At 36.4% G+C, this 17,303-nt stretch overlaps 1 protein-coding gene across 3 annotated transcripts in view; it reads left to right on the forward strand.

Moving 5' to 3' along the window:
* Positions 1 to 17,303, forward strand: part of UBR3 (ubiquitin protein ligase E3 component n-recognin 3) — a 268,897-nt gene that overhangs the window by 152,342 nt on the left and 99,252 nt on the right. For all 3 annotated transcript variants that reach the window (XM_038001943.2, XM_007965316.3, XM_038001944.2), the window contains exon 25: positions 10,221 to 10,370. In XM_038001943.2, the coding sequence (XP_037857871.1) occupies positions 10,221 to 10,370 (150 nt within the window). The remainder of the gene's footprint in view (positions 1 to 10,220; positions 10,371 to 17,303) is intronic.

A 17,303-nucleotide genomic window follows, 5' to 3' on the forward strand; every position in this document is an offset into this window, starting at 1 on the left:
TTGTTTTCTTTCAAAATTTCAAAACTTTGAAAATAACTATTTTTTACTGGCCTATAAGGTTTTTGCTGAGAAATCTGTTTTTAGTCTAATGGGGATTCCCTTATATGTAACTTGATGCTTTTCTCTTGCTGTTTTTAGAATTGTCTCTTTGTCTTTCGTTTTTTACAATCTGACTGTGTTTGCCTTGGGGAGGACATTTTTGAGTCTAATCTATTTGAGAACTTTTGAGCTTCTTGGATCTAGATGCCCATATTTCTTCCAGACTCGGGAATTTTTCAGGTATTACTAGTTTTCTATGCCTTTTTTTTTTAAATCTCTTCTTCTTATTTGTTTACTTATGGTGTTCCATAAATCTTGTAGGCTTTCTTCACTCTTATATTCTTTTCCCCCTCAAGTAATTTTAAATGACTTATCTTCATGTTCAGAAATTCCTTTTTCTACTTGATCAAGTCTGCTGTTGAAGCTCTCTATGGTATTTTTGTTTTATTTATTCGGCTGTTTGGTTCAACTCTTTCGGATTTTTGTTTGGTTCTTTTTCATGATATCTATCTATTTGTTGAATTTCTTATGCATAAGAAATTTTCCTGATTCTATTGAATTATCTATCTGTATTTTCTTGTATCTAATTGAGTTTCCTTAAGATTCATCTTTTGAATTTTTTTTTCTGGCAATTTGTTGGTTTCCTTTTCATTTGGGTCTGTTACTAGAGAGAGATGAAGTTGAAAATATATATTAGGTTTTTCCAGAGGTACAGAAATGGTAGGATATATATATATGAAAGGGAGTTTACTAGGGAGATTTGGCTTATATAATTATAAAGGTGACATCCCATGATAGGCCATCTGCAAGCTCGGGGATGAGAAAAGCTAGTACCATGGTTCATTCCAAGTCTAAAACCCTCAAAACCAGGGAAGCTGAAAATACAGTACCCAGTCTGAGACTGAAGGCCTGAAAACCCCCAAGAGGCCTTTGTTGTAGGTCCCAAAGGGCAAAGAACCTGGTGTCAAATGTCCAAGGGAGGAGGAGAAAAGGTGTTCTGCTCTGGAAGGGAGAGAGAGGAGGAAGGCAAGCAAGCTGAATATCACTCTTCTGCCTACTTTGTTCTAGCTTTACCCACAGTCTATTGGATAGTGCTTGCCCACAGTAAGTGCAGATGTTCCTCTTTCATTCAGTGACTCACATGTCATTCTCCTCTGGAAAACGCTCACAGACACACCCAGAAACGATGTTCCACCAGCCATCTAGGCATCCCTCAATGCAGTCAAATTGACACCTAGTATTAGCCATCAGTTCATTTTGTCATGTCATATTTCCTTGCTTTTTCATGTTTCTTGTATCACTGCATTGATATCTATACATCTTGTGGAATTGTGTCTTCTGAACTTCCTAGAGTGGCTTTTGTAGAGAATGATTCACCTGCAGTTGAATCTTAGTGTGCTGGCTAGGAAAGATGTTGTGACTCTGTTTCTGGGTGAGTATAGCGGTATAACTTCCATGCAGCTTCTCTGGTGGTGTTCAGTATCAGCAATAACTATGGCCTAGGCTATAGAAGTTTGTGGTAGCTGCAGTGGTGACACAAGCTGTTAATGTCCTTGGTGGCAAGGCCTTTTGGGCTCCTCCTATTCTCATTTTCTCCACAATGGGGAGACTTACCCAAGAGGATCCCTCTTGGTGTCACGTCTTTCATGGCCTATGAGTACCAGTAGCAGTGCTGGGTTCCAGGTGCAGGTGCTTGGAGGGAATGTGGGGCCTGGGTCTCATGAACCTATTATGGCACTTGGGTTTTGGCATGCCATTTTGCTGCCTGTGGTAGGGGTAGATTTAGGTTGCCACAGAGACAGGATCTGTGACTCTGCGGCACCTTCTAGCAGCTTGGATTCAGGGGGTTGGGTTGTTTACCCCTGGGGAACAGGTCATATCTTGCCTCTGGGGAAGAAGGGGTGCTCCTGAGGTTTGAGCCCAGGATGTGGGGTATAGCCACTATTCGGGAGTCTGAGCCAGTAGGGCTTAGTGGCAGCCAGGTCCCTGGGGATGTAGCACTGTATAATGGTGACTCTAGACTGTGATGGTGGGACTTGGCAGTATCCCAGACTCTGTGATCCCAGGTGCAGTGTCAGCAAGTATGTCAGAATGGCCAAATACAGATGTCATTTGGGCCCTTGAGGGTTATGGAGCAGCACAGCAGGGAGTCCACTTCCCATAGAGAAGGGTGTCTCAGCAGCTCAGACTCTAGGGGCTAGTCTAGCTCCAGGGAAGCAAATTACTAGAGTTGTTTGACCTGTATGGAGGAGTGTCTCAGCTCAGCCACTGCTCTGTTTTCCTGGGATGGGGGGTGTTGTATCAACCTAGCCCTAGGCTCTGTAGCTCAGCCAGGGCATCAGTTCCCCAGGAGGTATTGTACTGTTAAGAGAATGAAATGGTGTGCCGCAGACTGAGAGGAGATATTTGCAAAACACACATCTGATAAAGGACTGGTATTCAAAAGATAGAAATAATTCAACAATAAGAAAACAAATAACCTAGCTTTTAAAATGAGCAAAAGATCTGAATAGACACCTTACAAAGAAGATTCTAGAATGGCAAATAAGTGTATCAAAAGATGCTCAGCATGATTCATCATTAGGGAAGTGCAGAGTAAAACAACAGTGAGATACCACTACGTGACTATGGCTAAATTCAGAAATCTGACACTACCAATTTTTTGTGAGAATGCAGAGCAGTGGGAACTCTCATTCATTGCTGGTTGGAATTCAAAATGGTACAACTGCTTTGGAAAAATTTGGCATTTTCCTGTGAAGCTAAGCTTAATCTGACCATATGATCCATCACTTGTGCTCTTAAATATTCATCTAACTGATTAAAAAACTTATGTCCACACAAAAAGTCTTCATACTGATTTTTCTTTTCTTTTTTCTTTTTTGAGGTGGAGTCTCGCTCTGTCACCCAGGCTGGAGTGCAGTGGCTGGATCTCAGCTCACTGCAAGCTCCGCCTCCCGGGTTCACGGCATTCTCCTGCCTCAGCCTCCCGAGTAGCTGGAACTACAGGCACCCGCCACCTCGCCCGGCTAATTTTTTTTGGTATTTTTAGTAGAGACGGGGTTTCACCGTGTTCGCCAGGATGGTCTCGATCTCCTGACCTTGTGATCCACCCGCCTCGGCCTCCCAAAGTGCTGGGATTACAGGCGTGAGCCACCTGTAATTACAGGCGTGCCCGGCCTTTGTACTTATTTTTCTAGCAGCTTTGTTTATAATTGCTCAGAATTGGAAGCGGCTAAGATGTCCTTCCATAGATGAATGGATAAAGAAACTGTGGCACATCCATATAATGAATTACTGTCCAGCAATAAAAAGGAATGAACTATTAAGCCACATGAATGAATCTTAAATACATACCACTTAGTGAAAGTAGCCAATCTGAAAATGTTACATACTGTGTTTCCAGTTATATGACATTATGGAAAATGCAAAACTATAGAGACAGTAAATAGATCAGGGTTGAGGTACAGGTGAATAAATGAAACATGGGAGTTTTTTTAGAGCATTGAAATTATTCTGTGTGATACAGTAAAGTTGGATACTTAACACTGTTAAAACCCTTAGAACTTTATAGCAGAAAGAGTGAATCTTTAAAGTATGTATATTTAAAAAAATCATTTAGGAGTTGGGGTGATCCCAGGATGGAATGCAGACTATGACGGGAGAATCTAACTGTATTACAAATGTATGAAACAACCACTCTGAAAAAGGTAGGGGGAAAGGTGCTGGCTACCTGACTTTGGAAATAAATAACGTCTATAAGACTAAAGGCAAAAGGAACTGTGTGTAACCAGTGGAAAAAGTTTCTCCATGGCATCATGAGTTAACAATTCTGAAACCACTATATGTATATACTGAGATTGAACAATTAAGTAAATGAATGGCAGATGATGAGAGCTGGATTTCTTACTGTTGGAGTAAGAAGTTACAGATAAGAGGAGAAGGCTTGAATGATTCATGTGATAATAATGAATTAGAGTTAGACACATTAGTATGAACTCATGTTTAGACAGCTCTAGATAAAGATGGAATTATATATGTATAAATATAGGCATATGCATATGCATGAGTTAGCGTACACTTACGTAGTCCCTTGTGTTGTCAGCTGAAAGGGCCTAGAAGCAAGGACATTCCAGTAGAAACTGGGTTGGGGAGTTATAGTCCACCTCCTTGAGGGTAAAGGCACTACATAAAATATTTGGTCTTCTGCTTAGGAAACTTTATCTGTGTTCCTTTGTTTATTTATTCATTCATTTATATTAGTATGTATTCATAGATATTTCCCAGGTACATACACACCCATTGCCCAGGTCTTGGTTTCTAATACAGTCCCCTCCTCCCTTGCTGAAAAGGGGAACTAGGGTCCTTGGAGAAATGGTTGATTTTTAAGAACTGGGGCAGGGAACATGCAGAGTGAATCTGGTGTATCTCATAGGGCCAGAAAGTAGAGGGGTACTCAAAAACAAACAGCCCCCACCCCCTCTAGTGATGATATGGGCTGGGGCTATATCAAGGTGCACAGGAGCCAACTGAGAGATTCCAGTGGCCAAAACTGGAACAATTTGAGCAACAAAATAAAGTATAAAGCATTATAACCCTGAGTATAAAAGAAATATCAATCAGTATATACTAGTATAAATGAATGAATAAATAAATAAGGTAGCATAGAGAAGTTTCCTATGCAGAAGAATACCAAGTATTTTATGTAGAGCCTTTACCCTCAAGGAGGTGGAATATAACTCCCAACTCCTTAAGTGTGAGCTGCATGTAATGGCTTCTTTATGTGGAAAGAGGGGAAAGAGTAATTTTACAGTAGAGAACTTGGGAAACATCTTAACAAGGTGATCAAGGTCAGCGTTAGCAGTGGTAATTCATGTTAATATTTTGTACCCTTGATATGATGTGATGAGAATGATGCTTCTGTGGTCTTCCTCTCTAAAATCGATAACCTTAGACTAATCATGAGAAAAACATCAGACAAATCATAATTGAAGACTGTTATGCAAATACCTGGACAGTACTCCTCAAAACTGTCAAGGTCATCAAAGCAAGGAAACAAGGAAAGTCTGAGAAACTGTCATGCTAAGAAGAACCTAAGGAAACGTAACAACTAAATGTAATGTGGCATCCTGGGATGGAAAAAGAACATTGGATAAAAATGAAGGAAATCTGAAAAAAATTGAACTTTAATTTGTCAATATTGTATTAATAAAAGTAAATAATATATATTCATTAATTCTAACAGTCACACCATGCTAATGTGAAGTTTAAGGTGAAACTGTGTGTGGGGTACATGGGAATTCTCTGTAGTATCTTCAAAACTCTAGTATCTGCAAGTCTAAAACTATTCTAAAACGGGAAGATTATTTTTTAAAAAAGAATGCGAATATTCTCTCTATACACCAACTAAAAAAAGAGGAAAGCAAGAAAGATAATAAAAATGATGACCGACTGAAGGTAATACTGTACATCCTTATCAAAAGTAATGATTTTGTGCAGTAGGAGTTTTGCAATATTGGCACTTATCTGAGGGAAGTCAGACTTCTTAGCAGGAATCAGTGAACTCTAGTAGTGCGCTTATTTATGAATAGTAGCTCACCTGCTAGGTTAGTAGCAAGTACTTCTCAGTTGTTTTTAAAAATTAAGTTGTGTTAAAAATGTAAAATTTTGGGTTTATGCAATAAAAATTCTCTGTGCCTGCCTCTGGGCTGCAAACCACACCTTACTCTTTGCACTTGTGTTTTGCAGTTGCTTATTCCTCTTTCAAATAAAAACGTATTTCACATGATTTTGAGGGCACCGAACACATCATCCCTATGTCATTTACCCATCCTTCTATTCAGCCACAAAAGCCCACAAACATGAAAGCAAAACATGAAGCCAGAAGAATTTTGATTGTTCTATACACACTTAGTTTAATCTAATTTATAAATATAAAGGTTAAGAATAAAGGCAAAGGCTATTTTGTAATTAAAGATTAATTTTATATTAAAATAGACTTTAAGCATTTTTAACAAATATTAAAACAGGAAATTTTAGGTAACAATGTAAACTCTTGAAGTAGAACTGTGGTATTTGTGAATGTGGAGGCTTTTCACTCTGATGATGTTGAAATTAATGGTTGTAAAATAAGTAGATATTAAAGATAAAAATCATTTTGGAAAATGATTTTTTAAATTCCTTAGACTAGAAAATTTTCTGAACGGAAATACCTCTATCACTTTAAATATTAGTTTTCATGACTCATCTTGGTAAGGCAGAGTACTTCAATTCTTTTGAAAGTTTCTATATTATAATTAACATACAGTAGAATTATTAGTTAGCAATTGTGTAACTAGCTGTCCCCCAAAATTTAGTGACTTAAAACAACAACCTCTAGTTAGTTTTCATGAGTCAATGAGTAGACTCAGTGGTTCTATTGTGAACCAAACTTTTCTGGAGAAGGCTTAGCTGATCTCATCACCCACAGACCCGTGGGCTGAGTTGTGGGTCTGTGATCTGCTGATTAGTTAACGGGACTGCCATGAGCTGGTGAGACAACTTATCTGTGTTCCATTTGGTCTGTCCTCCTCTGGCAAGGTAGCCCACCTGGACTTACTCTTATGGAGGTGGTGGAGTTGAGAGAGTAAGAACAAGAGAGAGAAATTATGCAAGGTGGAGTTGAGAGAGAGTGAGAGCAAGAGCAAGAGAGACAAACTATGCAAGATCACCTGGGGCTTAGTCTTGGAAGGCATATTGTTGTTTTTGCCACATTCTCTCTCCTTTTTTTTTTTGAGATGAAGTCTCACTCATTTTGTCACCCAGGCTGTAGTATGGTGGCATGATCTTGGCTCACTGCAGCCTCTGCCTCCCACGTTCAAGTGATTCTCCTGCCTCAGCCTCCTGAGTAGCTGGAATTACAGGCGTGTGTCACCACACCCAGCTAATTTTTGTATTTTTAGTAGAGATGGGGTTTCGCCATGTTGTCCAGGCTGGTCTTAAGCTCCTGGCCTGCTGGCAATCCACCTGCCTCGGCCTCCCAAAAGTGTTGGGATTATAGGTGTGAGCCACCGTGCCCATCCTCCACATTCTCTTCGTTAAAACAAGTCAAGACCAGCTGATATTCAAGGAGTGGGGAAATAAACTCTGTCTTGACGGGAGGAATTACAATATCACATTGTCAAGAGCGTGGATACAGGGAGGAGTGGAGAATTGGGGCCATCTTGTGGTCATTTGGCTAAGTGAAATAGCATTCAGAAGAATCAACTGCTTCATTCAGATAGATTCTTTTCTGTTCATGTAAAACCAAACAGATGAATTAACTATTGCTTTAGTTATCTTTTTTGTGTTTATTGTAATAATATCAAGTATGGTAATTTAAGTAGTACTTCTGTTCTAAAAGGGCAAGTGTGAATTTTATACAGAAACCCTTTTGATCTGAATTGAATTGAAAGTGAAAGTAGAACTTAAGAATTCCAGGGTCGTTTGGTAGCAAGACTATTTTCGTTATTAGTCTCTTGGATTTGTCATTTTTTGCTATTACTCTCTCAGTTTTGCATCTTTTATTCATTTAGTTTACCTAGATTGTAAATCATTGTAATCTCTTAATTGCATCAATTTGCATGACACATCATTTAGATTTTTTTTGGTGTGGAAAATATGTGCAGATATTGATGTGTGCATTAAGTACCTTTATTATAATACTTGTTACAGAATATACCAAGTTACTCATTTAGAGTAGGGGTTTTTAAAAGAAACCTTTTTATTGGAATATACTCATAATGCATGTTTCAGGACTTTAGAGCTCTTTGAGTTTTAACAGATTGTAACTGTATAACCGAATCCCGATTGAGAAACCAGCATCCAAATTGAGAAGTAAAAATTACTAGCATCACATAAGCTCCCTTCATAGTTTCTTTCTGTCACTGCTTCTTCCAAGAGTAACCAGTGTCATTGCTCGGGACTCTATATTAGTTTTTCATGCTTTTGTTCTTTAACCATTTACACACAATATGTACTTTTTTGGGGCATGACTACTTTCAGAATAGGTTCTTTATTTTTTCATATCTCACAGATAAGTGAGAAACAATAATCACATTTAAATACAGCATTTAATTTGGACACAGATCCTTTTAAAATCTTACTAAAAATGTCAAAATTTGGTACTGGAATGATAGAATCAACCATGTATTACCAATAACATTTTAATTCAACATAGGATATAAAAAGCTGTGACTTTTCCTCCTCTTTTCAGAAATAAACCGTGATCTTAGTTTCTTGAAGAAAAAAAGGGACATTGGTGTCTGTAATTTTTAAAGTCAGACTTCAAATAAATAGTACTCTCCATGAAAATGAGGTCACCTATTTTATTTTCATGCTATTGGTACTGTATCACCATTGAAGATTGTCACTGAAGTTTGTTTTAAAATCTAGAAAAGATGACTTAGCAAAATCTTGGATAATGTGTGTTGGCATCAGGGTTTCCTGGAGGTTTTCAAGTCGATTGTACCAAGACTTATTAAAAAAAAAAAGATCTTTGTGTATGAGATAGGGTTAATGAAATTGTATTTCTTTGGCATTTAACACGAGACCAAGTTATTTCACTGTACTTTGTCAGGTATCTCTGTGCTCTCCTTTGCCCTTAAGAACAGACACATTTCTTTTTTTCTGTATGGTTTTCTCTTCTCTTTTCTCCCTAAAACCCGAAGTAATCTCATATCAACTCTTTTCTTTTTCTTTTCTTTTCTTCTTCCTTTTCTTCCTTTCCTTTCCTTCCCTTTCCCTCCTTTTTTTTTTTTGAGACGTAGTTTCACTCTCGTTGCCCAGGCTGGAGTGCAGTGGTGTGATCTCAGCTAACTGCAGCCTCTGCCTCCTGGGTTCAAGTGATTCTCCTGCCTTAGCCTTCCAAGTAGCCAGGATTACAGGTGCCCACCACCACGCCGGGCTAATTTTTTGTATTTTTAGTACAGATGGGGTTTCACCATGTTGGTCAGGCTTGGTCTCAATCTCCTGACCTCAGGTGATCTGCCCACCTCAGCCTCCCAAAGTGCTGGGATTACAGGCATGAGCTACGGTGCCTGGCCTTATATCAATTCTTAATGGCCTCAGGTACTTTTTTCTTTTGAAACTTTCTTTTCATTTTGACCTACTAATGTATTTTCATAGACATTGTGCTTTTTGGTTTGATTCTATTCAGGCACTGTTTTTGTTTTTGTTTTTTTGCTAATTTCTTTGGTGGCATCTTTTTATTTCCATTAATACTAGGCATTACCCAAAGTTCTATTTTAGGTTACTGTCCCTTTTCCTCTCAGTCATTCTTCATAACTATCAGAGGTATGTATAGCTGTATGAATTCTTATTTTAAAATACCTAAACTTGACGTTTTTCTTTTCTTATTTCTGATGTGTATTTTTACATATTTACTTAGATGTGCCTCCATCTTTTAAACATTTCATAAAGCAACTTCTGCTTCCCAGTTCTTCCCAGTCTCTTCCACCCATTTCTTTGTCACCAGTGGCAGCATCACTTATCTTCATGAATTTAAGTATCTTTATCTGTAAATAATTATTAGCTCAATATTTTATTTTTTGCTATTAATAACATTATATCACCAGAGGATTATTGCTATTTTCAATGAGTTCTGCTTTATTCTTATATAATATGGTCATATCTTTATGATTTCTCTACATAAAAAAATATATTGATAGCTACTATTTCTGAGATACGATCACTAGAATTGAGAGTGAGAAAGAAATAGTTTTTTTTTTCTCTTTTATATTCTAGTAAATACTACCATATTTTCCCAAGAGCTGTCATGTTGTTGTGAATATCCCCTTAGGTACCTCAAGGAAGATTAAAACGAACATCTCCCTTCTTTCTGTAACATGTTATTTTAAAATATTTATCTTTTGATACAAATATCTTTGCCTCTCTGTTTTCTGTATCTATTTTATATTTGAATGATACAACATTAGAAGTATATTTAACCATATTTTAGTTAAAATCTTTCATTATTAAAGTCTTTGCTTTATTTTATCTGTCTAAATATTTTATTTGAGTAAGGTAATTTTTTCCACAGTGTTATTACTATATACTTTATTGGTATTGAAGCTAAAAATTGTTTGAACTTGATTTTTCCCTCACACTTTCATTGAAGACAGATTTTCCTCCTAAGGAATTAAAGAGATGTAACTTTCTTCCCTCAGATTCTCCTGAGAATGATATACCTATGGAGATCACCACGGCAGAACCACAGGTTTCCGAGGCAGTATATGACTGTGTTATTTGTGGACAGAGTGGCCCCTCCTCTGAAGACCGACCTACTGGATTAGTTGTACTGTTACAAGCATCCTCAGGTAAAGTCAAAGTAATTTTTCATGGGAACATTTTAGAGCCGAAGTATATACAACAGATTAATAAATATCTGTATTAAATGAAAATGATATCTTTGTTTACTTATAACTAGGCAAGGGTCAGTTTAGATCCTTCATAGCAAGGATCGATTTAGATCCGAATAACAAAGATTCTTTATCTGGTTATATCTTACTTTCCTGGACATGAGTGTTAGAAGAAACTCTTAACAAAGATCTTGCTATATGGTTACACAATTTTTTTCTTTAAATGCTAGGTGTCCAATAACTGCATTCAGCTTTCTTGGTAATTATAATTGTTCTGGCTGGGTGTGGTGCCTCACATCTACAATCCCAGCACTTTGGGAGGCTGAAGTGGGCAGATCACCTGAGGTCAGGAGTTCAATACTAGCCTGAAATCCTGTCTCTACTAAAAAAATATAAAATATTGGCGGGTATGGTGGCAGGTACCTGTAATCCCAGCTACTCGGGAGGCTGAGGCAGAATTGCTGGAACCCGGGAGGTGGAGGTTGCAGTGAGCTGAGATTGTACCACTGCACTCCAGCCTGGGTGACAGAGTGAGACTCTTGTCTCCAGAAAAAAAAAAAAAAAAAGTTCTAAGATCTGGAAAACTCCTTAGCCCATAAATATTGTCAGTTTTTAATTACACAAGGCATATTTAGACAGCTCTGCCTTTATTTGTTCAGTCTGTGAAATGGTATGTTTACCAGTCTATAGTTTTAAACTATGTAATTTTATTATAAATTATAAACGTATAATTTTAAAAGTTTGAAGGATTCATCTGAATGGTATCCATTGTCTTCTGTAATGAAGTATTTTTGAGGGTAGTGATAACTCTTACACAATTTAGTCACGATGAATTTAATCCTTTTCCAACAGGAGTATGTGTAAAATAAAGAGAAAATAAAATTCTTACATATTTCTCCAGAGGATTTTTTCCTAGGTTGTTAAGTCTCTGAATTCGTATGGTAAAGTGGAAAGAGTTAGATATTATAAACTCCCCTGAATTCAAATATGGTATTGCTTTACTTCATGTGGCCAAATATCTTATTTTCTTGACTTTAGAAGATTTTTGTGTTGGTTAAGTAATGTAATATAAGCAAAAAGAATCCAATATGGTGCATAGTAAATTCGTTTATTCTGTTACTCTTCTTGCCTAAAATGAATTGATTTGGGAAACCCTGATTTAGTGGGACATTGAAATAGAGCTGTCAAAATCAGAAATGCCTACTGAAAGGGAAATGTGTGGAAGTATTAACTACTTTTACAGCTTCTTTTCCTTTCTACTATTAGGAAAGCAGTTTATTAGATTATTGCCAATTGACTTTCAACTTTTTGACTAAATACTATATAGTTATCAACTTAATGATTTGTTTTATTTATTAATTTATTTCATAGATATTTATTGAGCACCTAGGTGCCAGGCACTGTTCTAGTAAGAAACAAAACAAAATCCCTGCTCCAGTGAAACTTATGTTTTTGTTTTAAGCTTTTATTTGTTCATTATTTTATATTTTTAAGTTTATTTGGTCTGTTAGTTTATAAGTCTCTTTTAAACAGTAGTATATGCTAGCTAGATAAATAGATATTACACAATTCCAGTATACTGTAGCTGCCTTATCCCTTAGAGATAGAAGGGAAAAAAATAAGAAACTAATATTGCCAGGACACAGTGGTTCACACCTGTAATTCCAGCACTTTGGGAAGCCAAGGCTGGAGGATTGCTTGAGTCTAGGAGTTCAAGACCAGCCTGGGCAACACAGTAAGACCCTGTCTCTACAAAAAGTAAAATTAAACAGGTGTGGTGACGTGCACCTGTGGTCCCAGCTACTCGGGAGGCCAAGGTGGGAAGATTGCCTGAGCCCAAGAGGTCGAGGTTGCAGTGAGCTGAGATTGCACCACTGAACTCTAGCCTGGGTGATGGAGTAAGACCCTATCTTAAAAAAAATTAAAAAAAAAAAAAAAAAAAAGAAACTGACATTAAAGAGTATTAAATCTCAGGAATGATTTTAGTATACCAGGTGAATTGTGTAGCTGTTTCCTTCTTTACCATCTGAACCTTATCCACCCGTTAATACTTTCTCCCTTTTTTCTCTGGGCTTATTTATTTTGATTCATTTCTTCTCTTTTCTTTTTAGATTTGAATATGGAACATTTTTAACAGTATGCTAAAGAGATGTGCAAAGTGAACCCACATGTCCCCATTTATCTTCAACAGTGATTAATTTCTGGCTAATCTTATTTCATTTGTTCCCTCCTTATTAGAATTATTTCGAAGCAGATTTCAGACATTGTATAATTTCATCTGTAAAAATTTCAGTGTTTCTGTTAAAAAGAAAGGTCTTGTTTTTTAAACATAACCACAGTCAGTCCTAAATACATTCTCCAATATCATCAAACATCCAGTGTTTAAAATTTCCCCATTGTCTCTATTTATTTATTTATTTATTTTGCTTAATTTATTTATAGTTGTAGTGTTCCTTTGTGGTCTTTTAATTAATAGATCCACTCTCCCTCTATCTTTACCCCCTCCTCCCATCATTTTACTTTTTTAAAGAAATTGGATCATTGAAAACCAATTTGGATTTTTCTGAATGTTGCTGTGATGTTTAACATATTCCTCTGTTCCCTCTGTTTTCTCTCTGTGAGATTAGTAGCAAATGATGATTACTGCCTAAATCCATCAGGTGATCAGAGATTACAAATCTCTTTCATGCTTTTTTGTTGTTGTTTATTAGCTGACATATACTTCCATAAAAGAAATTTTATTTCATCACCTTTTTTTTGTTACTCTGAGATACAGATTGCACAGGAAAGGCAGGGTAGACACAGTATTCTTTCCTTTTATTTACAGGTGCTCAAAATATTGAGATAGTGGGGTTTAAAAATCATTTTCTAAAGATAATTAGTACTTTTAGGTATCATTAATGAACTCTGTTTTTAATCATTATGAACTCTGTTCGTAACTCTGTAGTTACTTTCTTGTTGATGCTCATGTTCTTCCATCTTTGTTCATTGAGAGCTTATTTGAGTTGTCTCCTGAGTTCTTTTGACACAAGCCTAGAGTAGCCTTGAGTCTTTCTACATTTTTTGGTGTGGCTAGTTACAATAAATTTATCTTATACATTTCCTGCCCTGAAATCAGCAGTCTCTCAAAGAACCATTAGTTTCTTTTTAGTGGGAAATGGTATTTAGAGACAAAAGTCTGGATGCTAGGTGTGCTTATTGTTATAGATCTTTTAGTGTTCACTGACACTTTATTGCCATGTTCTTTAAACCATGTATTAAAAGTCTCATGCTTTTATCTCTTTATTTTTATATTTGATTTGTGCTAAATTATAGACTTTTGATTAGAAACCCTTCAAAACACTGCTCAAATTAAGGGCCTTTAAGTACATTTATCTACATGGAAAGATATTAATTTATGTGCCATCTCGCTATTGCTCAGAATGCCTGTTGTAAGCATTACTGATCTGGGGAGCTTCAGTTTGCCATAGGAGAAGAATATAATATTATATAGTCTTTTCCTTTTACTAAACCCTACATTCTTTGCAAAGATTCAGAAAGTCCAAAGTTGCAAAGATTCAGAAAATGCAAAGTTATTTGTGATAGCACTTCAAAAATATATATAATAAAAATAAAGCAAATCTGGATAGAACTGCATATCTAGATTAGTAAACCAAATAATAATGTTCTTGTTTGTGGAAGAGTGTAGGCATTGAGATAAAAACATAAAGGGAAGGGGGATGGAGCAGTTTTTGTATACTTCTGAAATAAATAGATATTTAAATTTGATTGTTACAAAGTGAAGATGTTAATTCTAATCCCCAGGGTAAACACTATAAAAAAAAAGTTACACACACACACACATACACACACACACACACAAAAGAAAAGAGAAGGGAATCAAAATTTTATACCAGAAAAGTCAATTAATTACAAAAAAAGGCAGTAATCAATTAAAGAAGAAATAGAAAATAGCAAAATGGAGTAATTAATTTTTTTAAAGTTAGTAATTACTTAAAATATAAATGCATTAAACTGCCCAGGTAAAAGGCAGAGGTTGACAGAATTTTTAAAAATGTGATGCTACAAGAGATTCACTTTAGATCCAGAGACACAATAAGTTGAAAGTGAAAGGATGGGAAGAGATTCCATGCAAATAGTAACCAAAAGAGAGCTGGGGTGGTTATACTATGAGACAAAATAAACTGTAAGTTAAGAATTGTTACAAGAGACAAAGAAGGAGATTATATATTGATAAACAGCCAATCCATCATGAAGATATTATAAACATATATGCTCCAAACAACAGAGCCCCCAATGTATGAAGCAAAAATGAACAGAACTGAAGGGAGAAATAGATACTTCTAAAATAATAGTTGGAGACTTTAATTGATAGAACAACTAGACAGAAGATCAGAAAGGAAACTGAATACTTGAGCAACACTATAAAACAACTAGACCTAACAGACTTATATAGAACACTCCACCCAAGAACATAGGAATATATATTTTTCTCAATGGTATATGGAACATTATCCTAGGTAGACCATATGTTAGGCCACAAAACAAGACTCAATAACATTTTAAAAGATTGAAATTATTCAAAAAATTGTCTGTGGTCATAATGGAATGAAACTAGCTATGAATAACAAAAGGAAACCTGGGAAATTCACAAGTATGTGGAAATTAAACAACATACTCTTTATTTTATTTTTTTGAGATGGAGTCTCGCTCTGTCACCCAGGCTGGAGTGCAGTGGCATGGTCTTGGTTCACTGCAAGCTCTGTCTCCCGGGTTCACACCATTCTCCTGCCTCAGCCTCCCCAGTAGCTTTGACTACAGGCGCCTGCCACCATGCCTGGCTAATTTTTTTGTATTTTTAGTAGAGACGGTGTTTCACCGTGTTAGCCAGGATGATCTCGATCTCCTGACTTTGTGATCTGCCCGCCTCGGCCTCCCAAAGTGCTGGGATTACAGGCGTGAGCCACCGCACCCAACCTAAAACAACATACTCTTAAACAACCAATGGGCCAAAGAAGAAATTACAAACGAAATTAGAAAACACTTTGAGGTGAAGGAAAATGAAAATACAACATACCTAAACCTTTAGAATGCAGTGAAAATGGGGAAATTTACAGCTGTAACTGCATACATTAAAAAAGATTCAAATAACTAAAATTGGAAATGAAATTGTTGACTTTACTACAGACCTCACGGAAATAAAAAGGATTATAGGAGAATACTATGACCAGTTTATGCCAAAAAATTATATGACATGGATTAAATAAATGATTTCCTAGAAATATACAAACTACCAAATGGACCCAAGAAGTAATAAAAAATTTGAACATATTTATAACACATAAAAAGATTGATTCAGTAATTTTAAAAAATCTGACAATGAAAAGCACAGGACCAGATGGCTTCACTGGTGAATTATATCAGTCATTTAAAGAATTAACACCAGTGCTTCTCAAACTTGTCCAAAAAATAAAGAGGAGTGAACACTTCCTAACTCATTCTATGAGGCTAGTTTTGATACCAAAGCCAGATAAAGATAACACAGGAAAACAGTAGACCAATATCCCTTATGAATATACATGCAAAAATTCTCAACAAAATTCTAGCAAATTGAATGCAGCAGCATATTAAGAGGATTATGCATCATGGTAATTATGTTTTAGCTGGTAGCATCTATCAGCTTTTGTCTCTTCTGTTGCTGTTATAAATCCCTCCAAAACTTAGGGCCCACAGTGATACACCTAATATTATTCCCTTTTTAAAGAGCAGCTCTTCCGATGCACACATCGTGATATTTTATCTGTAAATACTTTAGAATATAACTCCTAAGAACAAGGATACTCTTTTTAAAATTTTTCTTACATATATTTTGAGACAGAGTCCCTCTCTATTGCTCAGGCTGAAGTGCAGTGGTGCGATCTCGGCTCACTGCAACCCCAGCCTCCCAGGCTCAAGCAATTCTCATGCCTCAGCCTCTCAAGTAGCTGGAATCACAGGCATGCACCACCATACCCAGCTAAATTTTGTATTTTTATTAGAGACGGGGTTTTGTTATGTTAGCCAGGCTGGTCTTGAACTCCTGGCCTCAAGTGATCTGTCCACCTTGGCCTCCCAAAGTACTGGGTTTACAGGCATGAGCCACCACACCCAGCCCAAGGATATTCTTTTACATAATTATGGTACCATTATCATTCCTAAGAAATGTAACATTATTAACATCAAATATTGTTTATATTCAGATTCTCTCAGTTGTCCCTGCAATATTTTTTGTGTTTCTTATTTACTTGATAAATTGTACATATTTATGGGGTACATAAATGTGATATGGTATTTTGATATGTATACATTGTGGAATGGTTAAGCCAAGCTAATGAACATATATGCCACTTTACCATTAATCAGGCTGATTAACTTATACACATATCCACTTACATCATTTTTTTATGGTCAGAGTCAGTAATATTTTTATAGCAGATATTTCTTGATTCACAGTCGAATAAAAGATCATGTATTGTTTTTCATTGTCATTTCTTGTTATTCTCCTGTAATTTAGAACAGTTTATCTAGCCCCTTTTTAAAGTTTCAGAGTCCAGGTTAGTTGTTCCATAGAATATCTCAGAATCTGGATTTGCGTGATTATTTCCTTGTTACTAGATTGAAGTTAAACAGTTTTGGCAAGGGTATTACACAGGTGATGTTCCTTTGAATAGCATTACATCAGGAGGTCCACAGTGTCAATTTGTCCTATTATTGGTGGTGCCAATCAAGTTTGATCACTTGGGTAAGGTAGTAGGTAATCTATAGGATGCTACAGTAAGACTCTACTCACCCTTTTACTCTTTTATTTCATTTTCCTTGCCTGGGTCAGTAAACGTACTGTATTATCTATTA

This window comes from Chlorocebus sabaeus, chromosome 10 (genome assembly GCF_047675955.1).
Source record: "Chlorocebus sabaeus isolate Y175 chromosome 10, mChlSab1.0.hap1, whole genome shotgun sequence".
NCBI classification, from domain to species: Eukaryota; Metazoa; Chordata; class Mammalia; order Primates; family Cercopithecidae; genus Chlorocebus; species Chlorocebus sabaeus.